Here is a 23499-nt window from a genome sequence, read left to right as displayed (position 1 = left end):
GATATGCAGCAGGGTCACTTCTGGGGAGTGGGAGGCAGAATCAGAGATGATGGCCTTAGCAATCACACACCATCTTGGGTATGCTAGAGCAACTGCTGACTGGAGAATAAACTGAGGAGAGGATAGAGGCAAATGGTGTCCTATGGATATGCTTTGCTCCCCATTGCATTGTCATTATGCCATCGTACACAGTAGCTGGTTATTTGCACAACACTCACTACAAATCACTTATGAGATTCAGGACCGCAAATCTTATCACGACAGCTAATGCCCAGCCTACACAGTGGACCTGCAGCCTCTGTGTCACTATGCAAATTTTGGGACAGAAAACAAGCAAACCTCCCAGAAACTTCTGCTTCTGTATTAAAGACAAAGGGTTGCAGTAAGAAAAAGAAGGAAGTCACAGACAAGTGCAGGAGCAGAGCATTCCATCATCTGCTTTTTATGCAGCTCACAACCAGATCGCCACATTTCAAAAACTGTTTGTCTGATGTGACTGTTGCTATGGGTAGTGGATATCGAGTGCATCTGCTCCAACTTGCCTTGTGAAACTACAGTCAATAAGATTTCTGTTTTAAACCGTAGGAGAAAAGGCTCCTGCGCAGTACTAAGTCATCCACAGCTCCTGCCTTATTCCATAGAAGCCATCAAAGACAGTACTTCCAAGCTTCAGGAGTTACACTTGTTTATAGCAACTTCTCTCTTCCTTAGGTGTCAGCTAAAATAAAGGAGCCTGATTTGGATTTCACAGACATACCCATGTTTTACATGGCTTCCAGTCAGTGCAGAAGAACTGCTTCAAGGGATTATAATCAGATGCAAAGCATCTTTTATCTGTCGGACATCCTACACACTTCTATGAAATCATGGGCCAATTATCCCAGTAAATCGTTCTCCCTGGGCTGAACGAGCATCTCATCAATCACTCCAACATGTACTGCTCATGCAGGGAGAATTGTTATGGCAGTATGACGGTGAAACCCAAGTGCACAGTAACTGAGCAGATACATTCCAAAAGTTTGGGATGTTCTTGCAATGGAAACAATGATGAATTACAAAAAAAAAAAAAAAAAAAAGCCACCTATTTAACCTCTTGATTTTCATTGCAGGGACAAGCATACAAATCTCAGGAAAAAGAAAAGGGGAAATAAAAAAAAAACCTTCCTTCTATTCCAGAACATTTTCTGCATCAGCGTACACTTGCACTGCCTGGAACTACTGATTACTGCAGGGGACACAGGCTGTTTGGTAAGGAAGTCAGATACACTGCTTATGAACAGTTGTCTATGCATTTTTGCACTAATATACACATATATATATCTTTGCCTTCCTAAATAAAAGAGAAAAAACTGTAAAGATGCACTACAACCGTGCTGAGCATGCTTTTTCTTTAGCTGCATAAAATGGAAAAGAAAGCAACTTCTGCATTCAATCTGTCTTCTGCGTGTACATGCACACAATCAGAATGTGAATATACACAGAGAGTATGTCTGTACACAGATACATTCACATACACACACAGGGGAACAGTTAAATACAGAATTATTACAAGTGTATCCATGCACATGCACACAGACAAAGCCTTGGATTTCCAGCAAAGCTTGAGCAATTCAGTGCAATAAAAAAGGGCTCCTCACAGCAAAGTGCTTAACCAATGGCAGACTGTGTCCAAAGAGCGCCATTACCCCCAGGAACTGGGGGATTTGGCTGGAGTGTGCACTATGAACAAATGGCCTGAAATTTGTTAGGGGAAGGATGGGATTCAGCACAGTCAGGAGGCTTCATCTCCTCTGAAACCCTATATGTTTCATCCCCAGAGCAGATGAAAATGCAGTGTTTTTCCATACTTTAGAAGCTGGGGTTTTTTTTTGTTTTATTTTTTAAGAATCCAAATCCTGAAAACTATTGTATCCTCCCAGCATTTTCAGAGTCAAATTCTCCTCTCAGGGCCACTAGCAAAGAATAACACTTTTCATTACTAATCTTGTTCTTGTATACAGACCAGCCAAAATTGAAAAACCTGATCAGAGAGCACTTCAGTGTGCTATTCTAGGTGCCCACTAGGGATTAATGATGGCTCTGATATTGGCTATCTTCTGGAAATCATCTTTTCACTTTCCCCTAGAACCCATAATTTGAAGTATTTGCAACTCCTCTCACCTTGAATTTAGTATTTACAGCATGTTTTCTATTCTGGGATCTCAGAATTCCTCCTTGACTCCAGCTCATACATCACTTTTGTGTCAAACTCTGACCTCAGCTCTACTTGCATTCCCTACTCTGATGGAGCAGCTATTTCTGATTACAGACTGGCAAAATAAATCACAGAAAATTGGAGTTTCAAGGAAAGGAACATTTCATGTTTCATTGTGCTGCTGTTATGAGACAGGCAGGCTTTCTTTGTTTGATTTATTTTTACCAGAGGATGTTCCATTTTACATGCTTCCACAATATGAGTCTGTGTATTTGTGGTATTCCAGAGTCTCAAAAACCAGGCAGTTAAAATGCTCATGAATGGTGACTCTAGACTTCTGAGAACCAGTTTCTCCTAAGGCACTGCTGGCTCCAACTGCCCCACACAGCCATACTTCTCATGGCTTCAGAAATGCACCAAAGCCCAGAACGGTTGAGGTGGGGAGACCGACCACTGGAGACCACCTGGTCCAAAACTTCTCACCAAACAGGGCCATGTAGAGCCCAGGACTATCAGATCATCACCTCTCAGTATCTCTTCCATCGTCTGTATCAGGTTTTATATTATCATCAGAATCTCATGAAGCAGGGCATAAGACCTGCAGGAGGCTTTGTTATCCATTCAGCAGATACAAGGCCAGCTCACGTTTCCCACAGAGACCAGGGTCTGTGCATGGCTGGCTCCTTCCAGCCATCTGAGAGCCTCATCTACTTCTTCCTTATATGGTGTTCAGAGCTAAAAATTAGTTACTCCATACTAGCTTGTAATATTTCCCTAAGTGTTTTTATGTGATGGTTCTTAACCATAATGCAAAACACAGAGGAAATTTCTTATCTATGTGTAGTCAGTACCATTTTCTTTTTTTTGTTAGAGGGGGAGGCAGAAGATTCACTCCATCAGTGGGACTTGCAACTGCCAAAGGACACAAGAACATACTGCACTGAAATCAATACAGAAAAAACCATAATCAGGGATATCAGATTTACGTCTTCAAAAGCAGTGCTTGATTAATGGATGCCAGTCTGAAAGACATTTTGAGTTTAAGCTCCCAGCTACGACAAGAGGCTCAGTGTGCAAGGTCCCCTCTGCAAACGGTTCTGTGTAAATTTAAACAGAAAAGTAGCACAGCTACATATTTCTGTCACCTCCAAGTACAAACAGAAGGGCAAAGTAACAGATACACTGCCTCTTCTGACCATCTGTGATGCCAACAATACGATGCTTCCAGTGGGTGACCCAAGTTCAAGAGTACGTTATGATGTAAATGCTCTAAACCAGCTCCTAAATCAGACCTGTGTTAAGTAGTCAGCATTTGCTCTCTCCTTATGAAATACGCATTTCATATGCAAAACCCCAAGTATGTTTAGAAATCTGTAAGCAGCAAGATGCAAGCTTTCCTCATAGGCTGAAGATACATTGTCCTAAAAAAGCACAACCGGAGGATTTTGTTTTACCTGTGACCATTCATCCAGCCCAAACAGAGCTTCGCTTAGACTGATAACAGGACTGAATATCTCCCCCATGCTGGGCTAAATAATAAGGTAAGTTCCAGAGCTCAGTACTGCAGGAGGCTGAAAGGGCCTTGGGGTAGGAATTAGTGAACTGAGTCTAACAATGTCCCTCTGGGGCAAGCAGATTTTCTTAAGCCCCTTTAATAGAAAACAAAACATATGCAGAGAGATACAATGATTTGTTCAAAATCACACTGAATTAAGCAAAGTTGAAAATGGAAGCCAGGTTTTTCCCAGCCTTGAGCCTCTTCCTCGAGCCATCCTTCTGCTTTCCCAGAACAAAGCAAATTAAATGGGGAGACTGTTATATAGCAGAGAAAAGTAGCTGGGATTTGCCACCATTAAATCAGTGAGATATCATCTGCTTAATATATGAGGAAACATAAGGAGGGAAACCTCAAGTAACTGCTCAATAGTCATTCTCCGCAGTTAAACAGTCCAAGGAAAATCTTCTGATCATGCTCAATAAAAGTATTCATGGACACATTGCAGATGCAGTAAATAATATTATTAGGCCCTCTACAACTATAAATAGGTCAGAGATGCCAGATGCTTTTCTCCCTTCTTCACAAAATCAAGAGGGCTAGCAAAAAACTAAATTCAGAGGCACATCCCAAAAATAACAGCAGGCGTTTCAAATATGTGGATAGCTCCTATAGCTAGAGACACAGCCACGCACAGCATAGCATTACAGAATTAAAGCTGTTACCTGCACACATTTGCGTGCATGGCCAGCATTAATGACACAGGCCATCTAGGAAGGATTAAGGATTACTTATCATTTCAACCCAATGAAAGAAGATCTACATTTCTCTTTCAGACACGTAATTCACAGGAGAATTGTGCTTGCCAACACTCTGAAAAAATAATCTTTCAGAATTCTTGCAAACCCGCTGTGTTATGATTTCATCTCATGAAATACAACACCTTTACATTAAACCTCATAAAACTAAATCCTGCTGGATCTCTTCCAGGCTCAGAGAATAAACAGCTATATCAGTAATGCCTAGAACAGTAAAATCCGGCCCACTGTCGCATGGCACGTTCCCATTTACAGAGGGAAGCAGGTCTGCAAACAGCTAATTCACTTTGCTATTACAAAATCCTCACATATAATGAATTTCTCACCTAACTGGTCTAAGAAATACTTCAAGGGGGAAAAAGAATGCTTTGAACACCATAATGCATATTTATGTCTACTAGCCTTTTACCCAGTCCCTGCCTTCTCCCTAATGAAATATGTACTGCAGACCGGCTCTGGTTTCTAGCGAGAAGTGAGCTCAGTTGTGTCTGGAACTCTGGGAGATAGCAAGGGGGATGAAATCTGTTGTCAAAACAGTTCAAAGCACAGATGAGTATGTCCAATGAGATTACTTTTTAAAGCCTGATTATTTTGGCTTTGCAGTCTGAAGAGCTAAACCTTTCGGTTTTGCCAGTCCCACTCAGAGCATGAGTAAGGATATTAAAATAACCTGCACAAGTGCACTGGGAGACACAGACCTAGTGCAAAAGCCATCCAGGGGAACTTGCAACCAAATACTGGCCAAATGTTCTCCATACATAGCATATGGCCGAAGAACAAAAGCAATTTTCTATTTCAATTAGGCTCTTCCCTGCTCTTCACAGAGCAGAACGGTTCAATCCCTAAATCTGGGCAGCCTAAACGTGAGAACAGCAATCACAGATACGCACATCTTGCACATTCCTGGAGCCTCTCAGATCACTTTGGAGGCTAATTACACCTCAGGTGAACCACAATGAGATAATCTTCAGGGCTGAAGATCACTCTGCACAACACACGAGCCAAGGCTAACATCACTCAATATCATGCCTCACCCTAAGACTTCCTTCCTCACTTTTTCCATTTGTGTCAGAGCACACCGAATTTTAATAGCCAAGACTGGAAGATGATATTTCTATAGTAAAAGGCAAAAAAAAAAAAAAAAAAAAAAAAAAAAAAAAAAAAGGCAAAAAAAAAGTTGGGTAGGAGGGAAGGCAGACTGCCTTGAACCTTCCTGCCTGTGCTGGGGCCTGGGTTAATGGTGCTGTAAAATGCCCGTGGTGACACAAAGCAGAGGGAGGAATCCCAGGGCTGAGGCCCCCAGCGGGTGAGAGCTGCAATGGAGCGGACAAAGGTTTCCTGGGAACTGTCAGTGGGCCCTTTGTGAAGGAGGCAGAAGAGAAACGTCCCTATTAAGATGGGCAATGGGATGATGTAACAGCAGGGTGAGGTCGCTGACCCCAGTGCTGGGAATAATTGGAACGGGATGTGTGCTTGGAGCGCGGCTAATGGCACCCGGAGCCACGCACTGAGCAGAGCCCTGCGTGACGCTGTCACCACCTCTCCCCAGGGCAGAGAAGGTGGCTGCCCCAAGGACGGCTGCGCTTGGATTTGGGGCCGTCCCAGCCGGCACAGCGACTTTTGTCACTTTGGGGTGCACGACAGAAAGGATCAGCAGCTGTTCATATGCATGGCAACATAAGACGCCTGAGCTCGACCTAGCTGATGACCCAAGACCAGAATGAGCTGCTTTTGTTAGCTGCACTCCCTGGGTGCCTGTGCAATGCAGCACCAGCTGAAATCTAAAGGCCCACAGAGACATGTTGCACTTGAGGAAAGAAAGGGGGAAAAAAGACACAGGTGACAGAAATTCGAGTGAAAGAGAACCTATTATCTGATCTAACATTATCATTCTTAAGGTTTTAATTTGAAATTGCAAGGATCATTCTGTGCTGAACCACAATGGAGACTTGTTTCAGCTTTGTTCATCTTTTTCCATCAGGCACAATTTCAAGTTCCAAATGTGTAACTCTTAAGCAGCTAAGGATACAAGTGCGTAAACCAAGGTATCTGTATTTTCCATGTTACAGAATTTCACTAAACAATGTAATCTCTCTCTCTTCTCACAGGCCTAAGTATTAATCCTAACCTGAACGTAAAACATCCTCTGCTGCAACCTTACTTACAGCAACTATGCAAACTTTTGTTTGCTCTGAAGCCTTACAGAGAGGAAATCTTAAACAAATAAACCAGAGAATTATGCTCTCACCTTTTCCATCCCAAACACAAATCTAAGTTTTCCCTAGCAGTAGTCAATCAAACCAGCTACATATTGACTGGGAACATGGGTTGCAAGACACAGCTTCCTTCAAAACGACACAGTTTCAACCAGACAACCAAGCACCAACATGGACGCCAAGGTCAGATCCCTTGGCTAGGTTAATCTTACAGCCAAGTTTCAGCCCACAGTACTTTCATATCACATAAAAACACACGTATCTGAATAAGAGTCTGCAATAAACCTAGCAAGCAAGATTTTTGCTCAGCAAAGCTGCTGCTCTAGCACACTGCAGTTTCTTTAGAAGGAAATTAAGATAATGAGGTAAGAGAAAAACACACCACTTGTGTATCATATTTGTTTATGACAAGCAATTGGGAAACACACAGATCAAAGGAAACTTGTACGAGCAACTCAGCATTTGAAAATGAGCAAGCATCCCTCATCCCTTCTTCCTAAATTACCTGCACGCATCTGCACGTATCAAGAAATAAAAAGTACAGATGGGGAAGAAGAGTGTTCAAAATGCATGTCAGATGGGTTTCTCTACAAGCTTATTCAAGTTTACTTCTCTGTATGAAGTCCAGAAAGTTAAAATTGAATTTCAAACTTGCAAGGAGGCAAATAGTATAAGAAAGAAGAAACTGGAGACAATGACTAAAAGTTTGAATATATTCCTTGTTGATGAGAGCTCACTAAGTGACCGTTGCTGCTTTTTTTTTTAATAATTTCTGAAGTTCTTGAACGGTACTCATGTAACACCATCATCAGCTATTTCACTCAAACTGGTCTTACGTCAGGTTCTTCAGAATGGGCCTCAAACATCTGGAATTTTATAAAAACAAATATATGGAAATACCAATTTTATAGTCTCCAAATGCATTTTAATTACTGATGTATGTGCCTAATGGCTCAGTGATTTAAATCACTTTGTAATTTAACTACAATCTAACACAGGCTCATTTGCTGATTTAATTATGGCGTCAAATTGATCTGATTGTCCCACTGCTTTATTTTAAATCAGGTTTAATAATATTTTTTAAACAGCATAGCTTTAGGCAACAGCTTCTCTGGATTTTACTCGTTTAAGAATGTTTTGTTACAAGTTGTTCTTCAGGAGTTATTTCTCTCAACAACTAACACATGCCCAATCCTCGAGGCCATTAGACTATTCAACTGTAAAGGTGATCGTCTCCCTGACAGTAGGAATTGGTTCTTAAGATGGGTTTCTGTATCTGCCCCATTCCCACTCTCATTTATAGATGTTTTCTCTGTTAAGCACCACAGGGGCAAAGAAGCAGCTTCTTCCCCACAAGCCTGTAGCACGGCAAGATCCCCAGCCCTCAGATCAACACCAGAGCCCATCACATGTCCACGGTGCAGACAAAGTCACCTGACAGGGATCAGCAAAAGCCACCTGCTGTCTGAAACACCTTGCTGAGCTCAAACACGGGGCTGGAGCTAAGAAACTCACACACTAGCACCCATAGGTGCTCCCAAGCAGTGGCAAGTCACTGATCAGGGGAATGCTACAGAGACCTACCTAGGACATAGGTGGCCAAAGCCTGCCTAATTCCTGATTTAAAGAGTGAAATTTGAAGCTAGACCCCTCATGACTGGCAACAAGTACCAAAGTCTTACTGCAGACAATAAAGGTGGCATTCCTGCCTGATGCCGCCATTTCCATGGGAAAGCAGTTATTTTCCTTTCTTCCCTCCTGTAGCATGAACGCCCTACCTGGAGCACAGGTCCCCTGCCATAAGCACTGTCTTTGCTCCAGCAGCAGGGCCCTGCTCGCCGCTGAAGGCACTTGCTATTACCAGACTGCAGGAGGACGAGGAGGGGAGAGCAGAAAATACTGTGAAGAGAAAAGAAAAGATATATTACATTATAGCTTTTTTAAATAAAATACAGTAGGAACACCAGGTACCGTGCCATTGGAGCCATGTAGGCTGCGGTCTCTGCTATCTCTAATTGTCATCCAGCACATAGATGAGATAGATAATAACAGGAGCAGTAATCACAAACAGACATTCTGCGTGAGCAAAAAATGCTTACCACGACAAAAACTGTAGCCAGATATAGATGTATGTCAGATAAATTTGAAGGATCTTAACTTGCTAAAGCACTAGCACGCATATAGATCTAAATTTATATACAAATATATGTGTATGTGTGTATAGCACAGCATCCAAGTACCTACTTTTACCATTTAATGTGAGATGAGGAAAGTAGAAAGCAACATTAAGAACACGAGGCGTGGAATAATATTTAATAATGTTTGTGTGGAAAACATTCAAAACTGGCAAAACTTGCCTGAGGATTTTAAGATACTAACTGCAAGGTGAACGAACCATTGTGCTAAAATACAGATAGAAAAACTAGGAAATTTGCTGCGACTTGGGTTTGTTTTCAATGTGAAAGTAATCAGCCCCAGTCTGATCTGCACCCTTTGCAACATCAAACACAGATTACATACGGGCTAGTTCCAGTCCTCAGCTCAGCGCTTCTGGAGAACAGAACAGCCCAAGAACAGCGGGTAGAAACAGCGCATGCTCCACGTTGATACCTGGTGTCATTGGACAAAGAAATAACTACACAGCATGCACAACCACCACCACGAGGTTCTTCTTTCATACTGCCCGACAACCATTTCCCCTCAGGCACATAGCAACCTGCACCGTTCAGCACATGCTGGGCGCCCCAAGTGAGCTGCTTACTACACCATACATGGCTGCTGCCTCCTCACTGAGAACTGTAAATGAAGAAAAGAAAGGCTAGGTAATTTCTTTAGGTTTCCTTTCAGGACAGGGAGGGGGAAGAAAAAAGATAAACTTACAGCACATGCAGTTTTTGACAACAGAGCTTTGAAACATTGCGGTAAGAGAAAACAAGACTGCTGCCCAGTCCCCGATCTGGACAATGTTGAGTTCCACCTTATCAGCCCCTGAAACAGTCAGGAGTGATCTGCTGCTGAGCTGCCTCACGTCAAAACATGCGCAATACTATTTCCCACCCCTCCCCAACAAATGCAACAGTGAGACTCAAGTAATAATAATCTTCAGATACTTTGACACTAGACATTTTTTAAGGAAAGCAAACATTTTCATCATATTTTTCTTCCACCATGGAAGGAAAACCAGCTTTCTTCCTCACCACTGCCATTTCACAGGTTGACAAGAATGAGCTAAAAAGCCACAGTTTTTCCACTCCACTCTACAATATTACTAACCAAAGGGTAATTGCTCAAGAACCAAGTTTATGCTTACAGAGTCCCCAGGGCCAGGATCTCTCCAGCCTGCTTGGTCTGGCTACCCCAGCTGCAAGCTGCAGCAGCTCACGGTACCCTGCAGCCACAGCTTATCCCATGATTTTGCGGCCAAAAAGCACGATATTGACTGTGCATCAGCAGTAAAGGAGCAGGGTTCAGCCTAAGGCAAGCATCAGGCTTTTACTTCAAACTCATCACACCAGAAAAGCATGTCAGCAGGCCATGGAGGACTGCAGAGTGGTCCTCACATGCACTGTATAGCAGGTAAAGGATCTCAAAGTAAGTGATCTCAGGGAAGCAGATTTAGAAGAATATACAAAGGAGAGACTGACCAACAGTATTTCATGCTGCCTGCATTGGAGCAGGTCTTGTCCATTTTTTACTACACCAGCATCAATGCATCTCCCCCAACCACTTCTCAACTACCAGGACAGGCCAGAAAGAGGTACAGAAGATCTGAGCTCACACTAAGGCTTGAGACAGAGAAAGTGGCACCATGACTTTGATATCGATGACACAGACCACACGTGCTGCTTAGACAGCAGAGATCGCTCTCAAGAACAAAGGAGTCAATTCATTTTCCCCACAGTTAATTCATTTTCACTAGTATCCATCAGACTATTTCTTCACAGTTTGTTTTCTAGGATGGGGACCCCAGGCTATCCACTCACGGCCTCCACGAGTCCTGTTTTGCTCCTGCAGAGGAAGGCAAACATAGGGGCCTATAAATCAGGATCTGGGAAGACAGCAGCCATCTCACCGGGGGTCACTCGAGCCTCCTGTGTCATTTTGAGCCCCCAAACAGCATTTGGCTTTGCAGACCCAGGGAGCCCTACCCCAGTTGCATGGACAAGAACAGAGCTCAGCCTCCTACTTCAGCACTTTCCTTGCAAGAGGGCAAAGTGAGGGTAACAGGGATTGCCTGGTTCTGGCAAGCTTGGGCTGGTTGTGTTTACATGATCTCAGGTCATTTCAAATTTATAGTAAATGAGTTTGCCGAAGTTGATTAGAAGTGGAAATAGGGAGTTCTCATAAAGCCTCATCTCAAATCAAAGCTTAACCCAGGAAAAAATGCAGGAAAAAAAGGTGTGCAAACAGGAAACAAACAAGCAAGCAAACACAGTGGAAAAAACTGAGCAGATTTCTGTCAGAAATGTCTTATCCTCCGGTGTAGAAAGCAATTATTATCTGTAGTCTAAACAGTCTCTTCAGATCTTGGGTTCTTGCTTGCAGTCTGCACAGCTAGCTGGATCTGTAGACAGTGGCATAGGCAGCTGGCAAGTTGCCTTCTGACCACACTGACTTCCACCTGAAGGGCTGTCAGTGGCACACAAAAAAACGTCAGGAAATAAAAAAAAGGAGAGAGATTAAAAATTACCAAAAAAAGGTCGTTTTAATAAATATCCCTGTCATTCATTTAGAGTAAGAGTAAACACGCTAGTAGATCCTCTTTCCTGAAGAGGACTTTGGGGACCAAGGCTTGTGGGACCACCTTCAGGAGGTGACATCTCCTGCAAGCAGCAACGGCGACAACCTCTGGCATTCCTCAGGACTTGGCAAAACAGGCTTAAAATGGACACCAGAAGTCCATTTGGTGGGGCTCAGTGCCATGGAAGATGACTGAGGCCGAGATCTGTTGCTTAAAGAAATGAATTGAACACAGATAGACGGCAAGAGTATGTGGAGCTGTAGGAAATTGACTGCTTTTAAGCACTTTCACAAGGGGTGCTAGACATCCATGGTATTTGTTTTCAGTGTTTGAGAGGCTGGTCTACAGGGAAGTCACACCCATGAGCATGCCCTATTGGAAAGATCCTCCAAACCCTCCCTGAAATGACTGGCACTGGCTTCAAACAGGTACCAGCTGCTAGCCCATGGCAGCAATGCAGCCACTAGGCAAGCATGGCTGCCCCTTGCCCTCTCAGTGGATGCTGCACGTCTCCTCCCTTTCTTATGCCACAGACAGTGACCAAAACTGGATGTATAAGGACTCTGCAATTTACAGAAGTTATAAGGGTTTTATGGGAAGGGCTGGCTTCCCATAAAACATCTCTATAAGAAGATATATTCAGTAGCTGATTAATGAATGTGGTTTACCACAAAATGATACTACACAGGCCTACTCTCTTCAATAATAATCCCATAAATAATATTATTAAAAATGCCAGAAATATCCAAGCAATAGAGCTGCGCTGGGATCTCAGTGCTTTGTCTGCTGCTTCTCTCTTTGTGACAAATCAGCACAAACATAATTCTTTGAGGGAGCTTCTAGGTGAAGACAGAAGGGAAAGGGATGTGCTTGCATAGCATGGGGCCAGTCTCATGCGGAAGAATGTGCCAAGAAATGGGATGTCAAAAACCCTTGGACACTCAGAGCTGAGGAAAAATCCCTGATCTGGAGAGGGCTGTCGGTCCAGAAGCTTCACATCCAGCGTTTGCCTACCTCTGTCTTCAGCACCTCGCAGGGGTAGGCTGGGTTTGGTGCAGGTTTGGAGCTTCTCCATAGGGGTCCATCCTCAGACCCTCAAACACAGCTGCGGGACAGCCCCGTGGGCAGGGAAGTGCCTCCATCAGGGGTAAGGAGCACGCTTGTGGTTCCCCTCCCCTTGCCCTTCGCTGCCCTGGGTGCTACAAGCGGGGATACTCTGCACCCTCCCACAATGAGGTGGCTTACACCTCCTGCTCCCACGTCCAAGACTGGGGAACTGAGCCGGCAACATCACTTCACCGTCGGCGGTGAACGGACCAAGCGTGGGCACGGGGGGACGAGGAGAGAGGAGCGTCCAGCCGCTCCGCAGCGGCTCGGGGAGCTGTACAGCTCATCGCGGAGCAGTCGCGACCCCGAAGCGGCCCCGCAGCTCCTGCTCGGACAAGGGGCTCCGGGGGTTTTTGTTCGCGGGGATGTTTCCGCCCCTTCCCCACGCACACACTTTTAAGGATTTCCTGCCAAAAGACAATCCCCCCGAGCCGAAGCAGAGCAAGAAAGTAGTGACCAATCCTTTCCGGATGGCTGTCACCAAGCTCCTCCCAGCCCCCCGCTCCCCCTGCCATTTGCATACAAAACATCCAGAGAACTCCCGTTGGCCCCCGCACCTCTCAGAGCCTCCGTCCGTCAGGCAGCAGAGCAGCCTGAGCTGGGGCCGCTCGGCACTCCGCTCAGCCCACCGCCCCGCCATGCCGCGCCGCCTCTGCGCCCTGCTCCTGCTGGCCTCCCAGTGCCTGGCTTCGGCCGCCGGGCTCTTCCCCTTCGGGGAGCCCGACTTCTCCTACAAGCGCTCCAACTGCAAACCCATCCCCGCCCCGATGCTCCTGTGCAGAGGCATCGAGTACCAGAGCATGCGGCTGCCCAACCTGCTGGGGCACGAGACGGTGCAGGAGGTGCTGGAGCAGGCCTCCACCTGGATCCCGCTGGTGCAGAAGCAGTGTCACCCCGACACCAGGAAATTCCTCTGCTCCCTCTTTGCTCCCGTCTGCATCGATGACCTGGACGAGATCATCCAGCCCTGCCACTCGCTCTGTGAGGAGGTGAAGGAGAGCTGCGCGCCAGTGATGTCTGCTTTCGGCTTCCCCTGGCCCGACATGCTGGACTGCAGCCGCTTCCCCAAGGACAATGACCTCTGCATCCCGCTGGCCAGCAGTGACCACATTCTCCCAGTCACCAGGGAAGGTAAGAGCTGGCTGCCCCGATGCTGGGTCTGCTGCTCGGTCAGGCTCAAGGAGGTTCCCTCCATGGCACCCCAGCCCTGGGAACCGCTGCCTTTCCCCACAGTTCTGAAATGAAGTTCTGGGCTCGGCTCTGCAAAGCTGCTCACATCCCCTCAGGTGTGCCGGGTGGTGAGGCTGGCAGCAGTCACCTCCTTGTGGAGAATATCTGTGACCCCCAGCTGGAGCTACATGGTTCCCTGAGACAGTAATGGGGGCATCCCCCTCTTGCAGCAACCACTGCTGAAGCATGGGGTTGGGGAGCTCCCCCCACCCGCTTTTGCTCTTTTTGCAATAGGGGAAAAAAAAAAAAAAAGTAAGAAAGAAAAAGGTTGGTTTAGCGTGACCCTAAGAGCACCTTGTGTGCTCTCCTCCAGTGGCTTGTGACCAAAGTGAGGGAAAGGGAGAAGGCGCGCGGTCAGGCTGTCCGGCTGGAAAAGCCGTGTTTCCCCGAAGGGTTCCCAACGCCACCTGCTGTTCCTTTCTCCTTGAGCCTGACAAGGACTGTCCCTTGTATTTCTAGCACCCAAAGTCTGCGATGCGTGCAAGAACAAAAATGAGGACGATAATGACATCATGGAAAACCTCTGCAAAAATGACTTTGGTAAGTGGCAGCAGAGCCCCTCGATTAAAACTTGAGGGATTAGGAGCAGGTAAAACTCCCAGTGGAGTCAGAGAGACATGCCTGAATAAAGGCAGGGCTTTGTCTCATCTGCAGATGGACTCGTCCATCCTGTTGCATCTGACCATTCTGGTCATGAAACATAAGATTGCATCTCTGAGAAAAAATCGGCTCTTTTATAGTCCTTTCCTGTGGGCTGTTTCAAAGTAGTACTCTTTTATGTGGACACTGCAGCCAAGCCGAATAGAAAATAGTGAAAAAAGGAATCTTTCATCTGGACTATTGCCTGGGGAGAAGTACAGCAAAGCTTCACGTAGACATATGAGAAAGAGCTGCATGGCATATAGCAAGAAAGAAAGACTTTCTCCACAGATTAAGAATGAAACTCTGTGTATTATCTGACAGAGAAGGTAATGCACAGAAAATTGGGGATGTAAACCTAATGTGAAGATCTGGGGTTAGAAGAGGATGAGAAAGCCCGTTCAACACAGGCAGCTGAAGGGTACATTATCTGCATATTAGCATTTCAAGAGAAAAGGGGAATGAGGAGGGGAATCATAACAGGGCAGTATTTATATATATATATATATATATATAAAGACTTTATAATAACTAAATAATTATATATATTTATATACCTGGAAACAGATCTGTACTAGAAATATCTGCAAGAATTCAAAAGCTTCTCTTAAAATGAACAATAACAACAACAAAACAAACAAACAAAAAAACCCCACAACCTGTGGAACTCTGATTGCAGGACATAACTGCTAAAACAACCAATAGCTTTGGCCTGGCAAACTGCACTCAGATAAATCCTCCTAAAGCTAAATGTGCCCCACAGATTCTTAAAGCGTCTTGTATCCCCCTCCTCATTTTTTTTCACCAAATCAAATGCAGCTGTTGGACCAATTTGCCCTCTATGGGATCTATTCTTTCAAAGAAACAACAATGTATGTGAAATATCATTTCCTTGCAGGTTTGCCTAAAATCCTCTCCAGCCTAATAAATTAAGCTTAGAACTTTTCAGCTGCAGTAGAGATCAGGTTTCAGATTAGGTTTAGGTATTCACCTCCCCACCACCGCTTCATATTCTAGGGTTTCAGGAATACATCCCATCCCAGCAAAAACTGGAGTGCTGCTTAACATAGCAAAGCTGCCCTCCCTCTGTTTGCAAACAGGAGAAAAGCTGAAGAAAATATTAATGTAGGAAGGAAGGAAAAAGAGGGGGAGGGGAAAGAGGAGAAAAGAAACCCCAAAACCCTCAGCCCTAAGGTTGATTCAAACTGAAATGACTTGCATGCCCTTTCTGGCTTTAGAAATGGAGCCACCTGCTGCCTCCTCTGTCAGCCCTGACAGTTTAATTAGCAATAGAGCACCTCCCTCCCCAGGTCCTCTTTATGTGCACTAATGGGAAAAAAACTCTTAATTTCTCTCCCTCTCACCCCCCTCCCTCCTCCCCTTGCTCTATTAGCCTTGAAGATAAAAGTGAAGGAGATTGCCTACATCAATGGGGATACCAAGATCACCCCTGAAACAAAGAGCAAGACCATCTACAAGCTGAATGGGCTGACCGAAAGAGATCTGAGAAAGATCGTGCTCTGGCTGAAAGGTGGCCTCCAGTGTACCTGTGACGAGATGAACGACATCAACGTCCCCTACTTGGTGATGGGGCAAAAGCAAGCTGGGGAACTGGTGATCACCTCGCTGAAGCGGTGGCAGAAAGGGCAGCGGGCTTTCAAACGGTTCTCCCGCAGCATCCGCAAACTGCAGTGTTAGTGGCTTTGGCTGTGTTGGCTTCCAGCGGCCTCCTCTGTCCCAAGCTCTCCAGACCTCCCCAGCCTTCTTTCTTCAGCCTCTCTGCACCTTGAGATGCCCTGGCCAGGAGACACAGCAACCAATCTCCGAGATGGGGAGAGCCCTCCGTTTCTGTACATAGGTTAAATGTAATAAAAATATATATATCATGACTATTTTGAGGAAGTATTAAACTATCTCACTTAACAGTTGTTTTTTTTTTTTTTTTGTTTGTTTGTTCTAAATGGTTGCAAATGTGACTCTTCCCTGAGGCTTTTCCCTCTTCGTTTTGGTAATGCCGGTTCATTTAATTGCTGCCTCTCTGTATACATGCGTGTTTGTTGTGCAAAAGTAGGAGACGGGAAGACAGATGTGTGCGCCTGGCCCGTCACAAAGGGTATGACTCTTTCACTGAGGTGAAATGGCTTGCCATCTATATTAAATTTATAAAGGTCATGTTACAACTCTTGCATGTGATACATAGGCACCAATAAGGGTATATTAACCATTCTCAAGTTTTGTTTTCCACAAGACTGAGCCCTTTTCTTAGGAGAAAAAAAAAAAAAAAAAAAAAAAAAGGTTTTGGAACTGGTTTATCTGAATGCAACGTTTTTCTTCTTATTTTGCAAATTAAACCATCTGTAGCCTAACTGTAACATACCTAGTGGTTAACCTGAGAGAGTTGTAAAATATTGCTTTAATTAACCTTGTAAATACTCCAGATAAATGTTATATTCTTGTATATAAACTTTACATCATAGTTTTCCTATTGTCTTGATTTGTTCTTGGACAAATTCACTTTAATCTGTTTTGGGAAAAAGGTGTCCAACTGCGCCTTGTCATGGCAAAACAAGATTCACCCTTCTACCCCAAATGACCAACAGTCACCAACAGTGAAACTGCTGATGCTGGCTGCCATTAAGAAAACCACGCAGTACCTCATTTCCCCAAAGACCAACCCATGTAACGTGAAGGTTGGGGTACACTTACCTTGTTTTAATAGATTTCTGTTGAGCTCTTCGAGATGAAAACTTCTCTGTGGTTTCTTTGACTGCCTACAGTTTCATCCCATCTCAGAAGACTCTGCTGATGTGGAATAGCAATGAAATCACTTGCTTAAAAATCATACCCATTTATCCATTTCTTACACTTGTCCAAGAGTAGACAAAAACCTGATTTGTTACTAACAGTTCAGAATAATTTAAATGGTAGAATAAAGTATGTTTTGTGTGCACTTTCAGTATTCCTATTTAGAAAATAAACCATTTGCACTACCCTAATAGTGTAACTAGAGCAATGTCTTTCAGCATTTTTCCTGCAAATATTTTCTATGGAAGAGCATTACCTGCTAGAGTTTTATTATACTTATCCTGGATGGGCCTCTGAGCATCTTCTAGAGAAAGATACCCATGGCGGGGAGCTAGAACTAGATGATCTTTAATGTCACTTCCAACCAAAGTGGACTATGTGGTTCTGTGAAAAATAATCTTACCTGCCACTGCTGCCATGCATATAAATTCCTTTCACCCTCATTAAGAGGATGACAAACCCAGTACTTACAAGGACAATGCTATATGTTAACCATTCACTGTGAGAATGCAAATCCAACCCCAGATTTTTTTTAGAAGTAAATAATCATAATCATTTCATGTATTTGGTGTGATTTTTCACCTATCAGGATTGAAAGAAAAAATCAAAATTTAATTTGTTTCAGAAAAATTCTTATCTGCCCTCTTCCCGAATCTTTATGCGTTTACTATATCCCATACAAACAAAGGTAGGACTTTGAGCAAGTAAGACAAGATCAGTCCTCATAAGCATCCTCAGAAATATAGCAATAACAATTAAAAAAAAAAAAAAAGAAAAGAAAAGAAAAAAAAAGAAAAAAATTCCAAACTGGTTTTTCACATTTTGTGAAACAGTATCAATTTAAAGTCCAATACTTTGCTTTAAAAATTTTCTTCTGAATGGACATAGCTTCCCAGAACAGATTTGAATCTTCTCACACTTGGGAGTAATTACTTTCATATCAGTACCGTGTCCATCATCATACAGATGTCACATAACTCTACCCATCTCCCTCAGCACATCACCTAACACCTGTCACTAAATGGATCTTGGATATATTAGAGAGAACTAGCTCACAGAAAAAGGGCTGGCGGGTGGAGACAAGCCTGCAGAAAAATGGGATTGTGCTGCTTGGTGAAGGAAAGTGCTTTGAAGAGGCAGCAGTTGCAATGCAGGCTCTGGGGACCAAAACCAACAACAAGGACTGCTCCACACAGCCTGCCTAACCGACACTAAGTCCTCTTCTAAGAGAGCAACCATAAAATTATCTTAATTGGGCTATCCTAGAAGGTAGCAGTAGTGATGCTGATGAAGACAGACAGGTCACAAGTTATTCACTCTGGGGTCATACCGAGGGCAAGACTACACAAGAGATCTTTACTTAAGTGGCGTGGATGTACGAAAAGAAACCATGACATCACTCTGTCTTAAAAAAAAAAAAAAAAAAAAAAAAAAAGTCTCCTTCCACCACAAAATAAACACTGTTACACCAGCAAAACCATGGAGGAGAACAAGAATAAGCCAGATCTGCCAACATTTGAATCCGGTCATGTAACTGGTGTCCAGGATTGGCAGCATTCTGTCCTTACTGATAAAGCCTTCTGCATGTGTCCGTGGATGGACTCACTGGGACCATCCAGCCTCAGAGCGAGCTGGTAGAGGTGGAATTACCTTTCACATAAACAGGGCTTGGGCAAACATGAAGAGTAATAGGAGTCACACTTTCTGAGTTGAGCTGTTCTAACAGCATTGTGGAAAAAGATGGGTACCATTCTCCACACTGAGGAAAGAGAACATCGGGGTTGATGTTATACAACCCATTTCCAAAGGTGTATAAGCCAGACATTGAAAACTCTTCAACCAAAAATCAGAATTTCAGAGTCACAGCCTGAGGAAACTTCATTTGGCAGATGCTGGTAAAGAAGTAAACACGTACATTTTTCACATTTTTGTCCTTAGTCTTATTTACTAAACAACTGAAAATCTTTGTGTCATGCAAAGAGTGAAACCAACATGTAAAAAGTGATCAGGACTTGCTACTCCTGATCAGTGTTTTGCATTTAGTGTGGAGTAAATTCATTACCTGGTACAGCATGATTCAGTTATGGCAGGAATTTGTTTCCAACTGATGAAAAAACACAACTTGCTGTTGCATTTTTTAGACACTTTTTGTCTTCCTCTAATTTAAAAAAAAAACATTGTTAGGCAGCCAACTGTGTAGCTCCATTGTATTTGCTTTCATAAAAACTATGAAAGCAGTCGACTACAATGGATTAGTTTAAGAACAATAATCATACTTGACATTTATACAGAAGTTTCCATTTAAGTTTCTCAGACTGCCTTCAAAAAACAGGCACTAATGTCCCTGTTTTGTAGATCAGGAAAATGAGGCACAGTGAGGTAAAGTAACTTGCCCAGAAGCCACCCAGCAGGTTCCTCTGCAGTCATGAAAAGAAGCGTGTCTTTCTACTCCAAGTTTTATGTCCTCATCACCAGACCACAGCAATCAGAACGGTGTATTTTTGTGGTTTCGCGATTTTTCGTTGTCACTATTCCACATCAGAACATCACGTGGACCGCTAGGAATTAACGAGTTAATGTTTCGGTTCTGTTCTCGGCCTTTTGTGGACTCTGTGAGTGTCCTGATGGAGGGGAGTGGGCGGCATCCCTGCAGGACCTGGCGGGCAGAGGCAGTGGGGTGAAGCCGCGGACGGGACCCGAGCGTCCGCCTCCCTCCGTCCGGCCCCTGGCCACTCGTCTCATCTCGCCGCGGAGCAAAGCGCACGCCTTCCCTCACACCATCGTGGTTTGTCTGGCATTCTGGATACTCTCGTGTCTCTCATTTCGTTTGATTTGGTTAAATTCAGTAAATTACCGTTCCTCCTCAGATCGTTGCCATTGTGTTTTCTCCTGGGTAAAACTATCTGCCAGCTTTCTGCCCTTCCCCCTCTCCCAGAGCTCACTTTCGTACCCCTTCCTTTTTTCTCCTTCCCGGGCCTGTGTCCCTCTGTCACGGACTTATATCTAAGGATAACCCCGTTATGTACATAATCAAGGCAGCACAGTGATTATAATCCAAGGCTCCCCCCAACTTCTCATTTTCCCCAAGTGTGCAAGAAATATTTTAAAAAAAAGTTTGTCCAAATTCAAATTTTAAACCTATCAGCACCATTCCTTGCAGTCTTTCTCCTTTCTTCCTTATTTATCATCTCTATTCGTCTGTTACTTCTTAATCCTTTCCTTTCTTGCTTGCTTCTCATTCACTTCAGACATTCACAGAGAAGCTATTCAGCCTCTCTCTCATCCCCTCTTGTACAGACACTCTCACTTACTATGTTTTATTAAAGGACTCATGCAGCATGACTGTGCATAAGTCACAACAATTCTAATAGCCTAGCTTTAAGAAATGAAAAGGCCTGTGTGAGAAATTCAGCAAGAGACATTTAAATTAATTAAATAAATTAATGATTTTCTCTGAGGACTGGAGGGGGAGTTAAGTGCTACAAAGAGCACCACAGACACGCACCAGTCATCCCAGGCACAGCCATTATTCTTATTATGCAACAGGAGAATATAAAGACTTCTAGAGAGTATAGACAGCGTATAGAGCATACAGATACAGCACTCCTTGGATTGGATTTTAGGAAAAACTTCTCAGAAAAAGTGGAGCAGACTGCTCAGGGAAGTGATGCAGTTACCATCAAGAACTGTGTGGATATGGCAGTGAGAGATGTAGAGCAACCACAGGCATGAGTTGATGGTTGGACTGGATGCTCTTTCCAACCTTGACAATTCTATGATTCTGTGATGCCTTCCCTTGCATATCACCCACACAGCTCAGTCCTACAATTCTAACTCCATGTTCCTCCACTGGGGTTAAGAAGCACCCATCTCAACCCTCTTCCTGACATTTTGCTACCTCTCCACAGTCACCCAGCGTACTGGCCAAGAGTAGAGCTACCATGACTCTACCTCATCATCTCCTGGTGCCTGCTGTAGCATGAGAGATCTACAGGAAGGTGGCAGAACAGCCTTTTGTCTGCTGCTTCTGCTCTGCCCTCACCATCTACCAGTTTTGTGAGTCCTCATGACGTGGCCACTGCTGGTAACGCCGAAGAAGGAGTGATGGCTTGATCACTTCCAGAACAGTAAGGGGTCTCCCTCAGATTGGACAGCCCAAGCTTTTGTTTTTGGAGCCAGAAGCTCTTATTTCTAGGCTTCAGAGATACGTTCCTATGATTTATTTACACATTGCCTTCTTACCAACAGATGCAGATTCAGTACTGCCTGTCTGATGACACAACCACAGGAATGGATCTTATTTGCCTCTAAACGAAGAGTGCAAGATATTCACATCACAGGAATGCAAGACCTCAAGCTGCCTTACAAACATTAATTAGCCCGTGCTACATCCCTTTGGGGTGAGGTTCAATAGGGTAACATTTTCCAAATGCATCCAGTCCCTTCAGGGTGAGCTGTGGGCTCCTAAATCACCTGGATAGCTTGGAAAATATGAGCCTTTATCTCTGAGCAGAGTTGCAGGCGACTGGTGGAGGTCAGCCAACAAGCCTGTCTCCCAGCCAGGAGGAGCACCTCAGCAGTCAGTAAGCCAGCCCATTGTTCTCACAGCCATCAGAATAACCATCCAACACAGAAAGCTGCACAGCAATGCAGCTGGTCAAAAATAACCATCCAACAAGGAAAGCTGCACAGGAGCACAGCTGGTGGAGCTAACTTCAAAACCAGTTGCTGTAGGCACGGGAAAGCTGTCCAGAAAGACAAATCAACAAAGGTTAGGTGTTGTGCTCAATGTCTTACAGAACAGACATAACAAAGAATGTATATGCCTACGATAAGGTGCTTTAGTGGCTGGAGGGTTCATATCACTGCACACACACTCAGCTATTAATCATTTCAATTTACTCTGAGGCACAAACCTGAATAAAGTTAGGCCACTTTACTAAGCAAAACAATAGTTTAGGTGTAATAAGTGAAGCAAAAGTGTTTAGAGAGGTAGATTTTCGGAAACTAGGGCAAACCAAAAAATCAGAAAGACGTACTGTAATTTAAGAATTAGGGGTGAGGGGTATTAATTTGTTTTGAGAAAGGGAAGAAAATGATTTTGAAGAGAATCTTATACATTCTATGATCTATAACTCTGCAATATCCCAGAGATATGAACAGTGCTCAGTGCTTCTTTTTTTTTTTCTTTTTTTTACTACTATGGGGGTTTTTGAAACAGAACATGGATTTTCAAGCATCCACATAACTGAAGCATAAGATCTATTCCCAACATATATTTAGCTTTTGATTTTCAAGGACGTTACACAACAGCAGGACTAAAAGTTATTTTTGTTGGAGGCAGCATAATATAGTATCTAATGCTATTATATGCTCATAGAAGTTTATCCACTGCTTGAGATACCACATATGTCCTCAAAATATTTAATATACTTGGCATCCAAGAATTTTGGAAACAAGATCTAGACTGCTGAAAATGTGAGCATATAGAGGTATCACAGTTTCACCAACGAGCTTGAAGTTTTAAAATCACCTTAACTCTTTTGTTCCAGCATTTCACTAGAATATATGACTTAACAGGAGACTGAAATAGAATGTCCTGACTTCTCCACAGAAGCAGACTTCAGATATTCATAAGAAAATGCTGCACTGAAATCAGTCCCTCAATCAAGAACTGAGAGCTCATGGCCAGCTTCTCGTCCACCAGGACCCCAAGTCCTTCTGCGCAGGGCTGCTCTCAAGGAGATCTTCCCCCAGTCTGTATCAATACCTGGGATTGCCCCAACCCAATGCAGCACCCTGCACTTGGCCTCGTTGAACCTCATTGGGTTCACATGGCCACTTCTCCATCCTGCCCAGGTCCCTCTGGATGCTTCCCTTCCCTCCAATGCATCGACTGCACCGCTCAGCTTGGGGCCATCTGCAAACTTGCTGAGGCTGCACTCGATGCCATCATCTGTCATTGATGAAGATACTGAAGAGCACCGGTCCCAAGACCGACCCCGAGGGACACCGCTTGTGACCACCCTCCACCTGACACAGAACCATTGATCACAGCCCTTTGGCTGCATCCAGCCAACCAGTTCCTAATCCATCCAACAGTCCATCCTTCAAATCCACACCTCTCCAATTTAGAGAGAATGTGCTGAGGGACCATGTCAAAGGCTTTGCAGACATCCAGGTAGATGACATCCACTGCCCTTCCCCCATCCACTGATGCCTCGCTCCATCATAGAAGGCCACCAGATTGGTCA

At 44.1% G+C, this 23499-nt stretch overlaps 1 protein-coding gene across 1 annotated transcript; it reads left to right on the top strand.

Moving 5' to 3' along the window:
- Positions 1 to 13163: 13163 nt before the first annotated feature.
- Positions 13164 to 17449, top strand: SFRP2 (secreted frizzled related protein 2). Its single transcript, XM_042871539.1, has 3 exons — positions 13164 to 13702; positions 14261 to 14341; positions 15834 to 17449. The coding sequence occupies exons 1-3, from the start codon at positions 13210 to 13212 to the stop codon at positions 16136 to 16138; spliced, it is 879 nt and encodes a 292-aa protein (XP_042727473.1). The 5' UTR covers positions 13164 to 13209; the 3' UTR covers positions 16139 to 17449.
- Positions 17450 to 23499: the final 6050 nt, after the last annotated feature.

This window comes from Lagopus leucura, unplaced genomic scaffold (assembly GCF_019238085.1).
Source record: "Lagopus leucura isolate 7727_CA_CO unplaced genomic scaffold, USGS_WTPT01 Super-Scaffold_100004, whole genome shotgun sequence".
Taxonomy (NCBI): Eukaryota; Metazoa; Chordata; class Aves; order Galliformes; family Phasianidae; genus Lagopus; species Lagopus leucura.
Note: the sequence above shows the minus strand (reverse complement) of the source record. Positions and strands in the feature narration are given on the sequence as shown.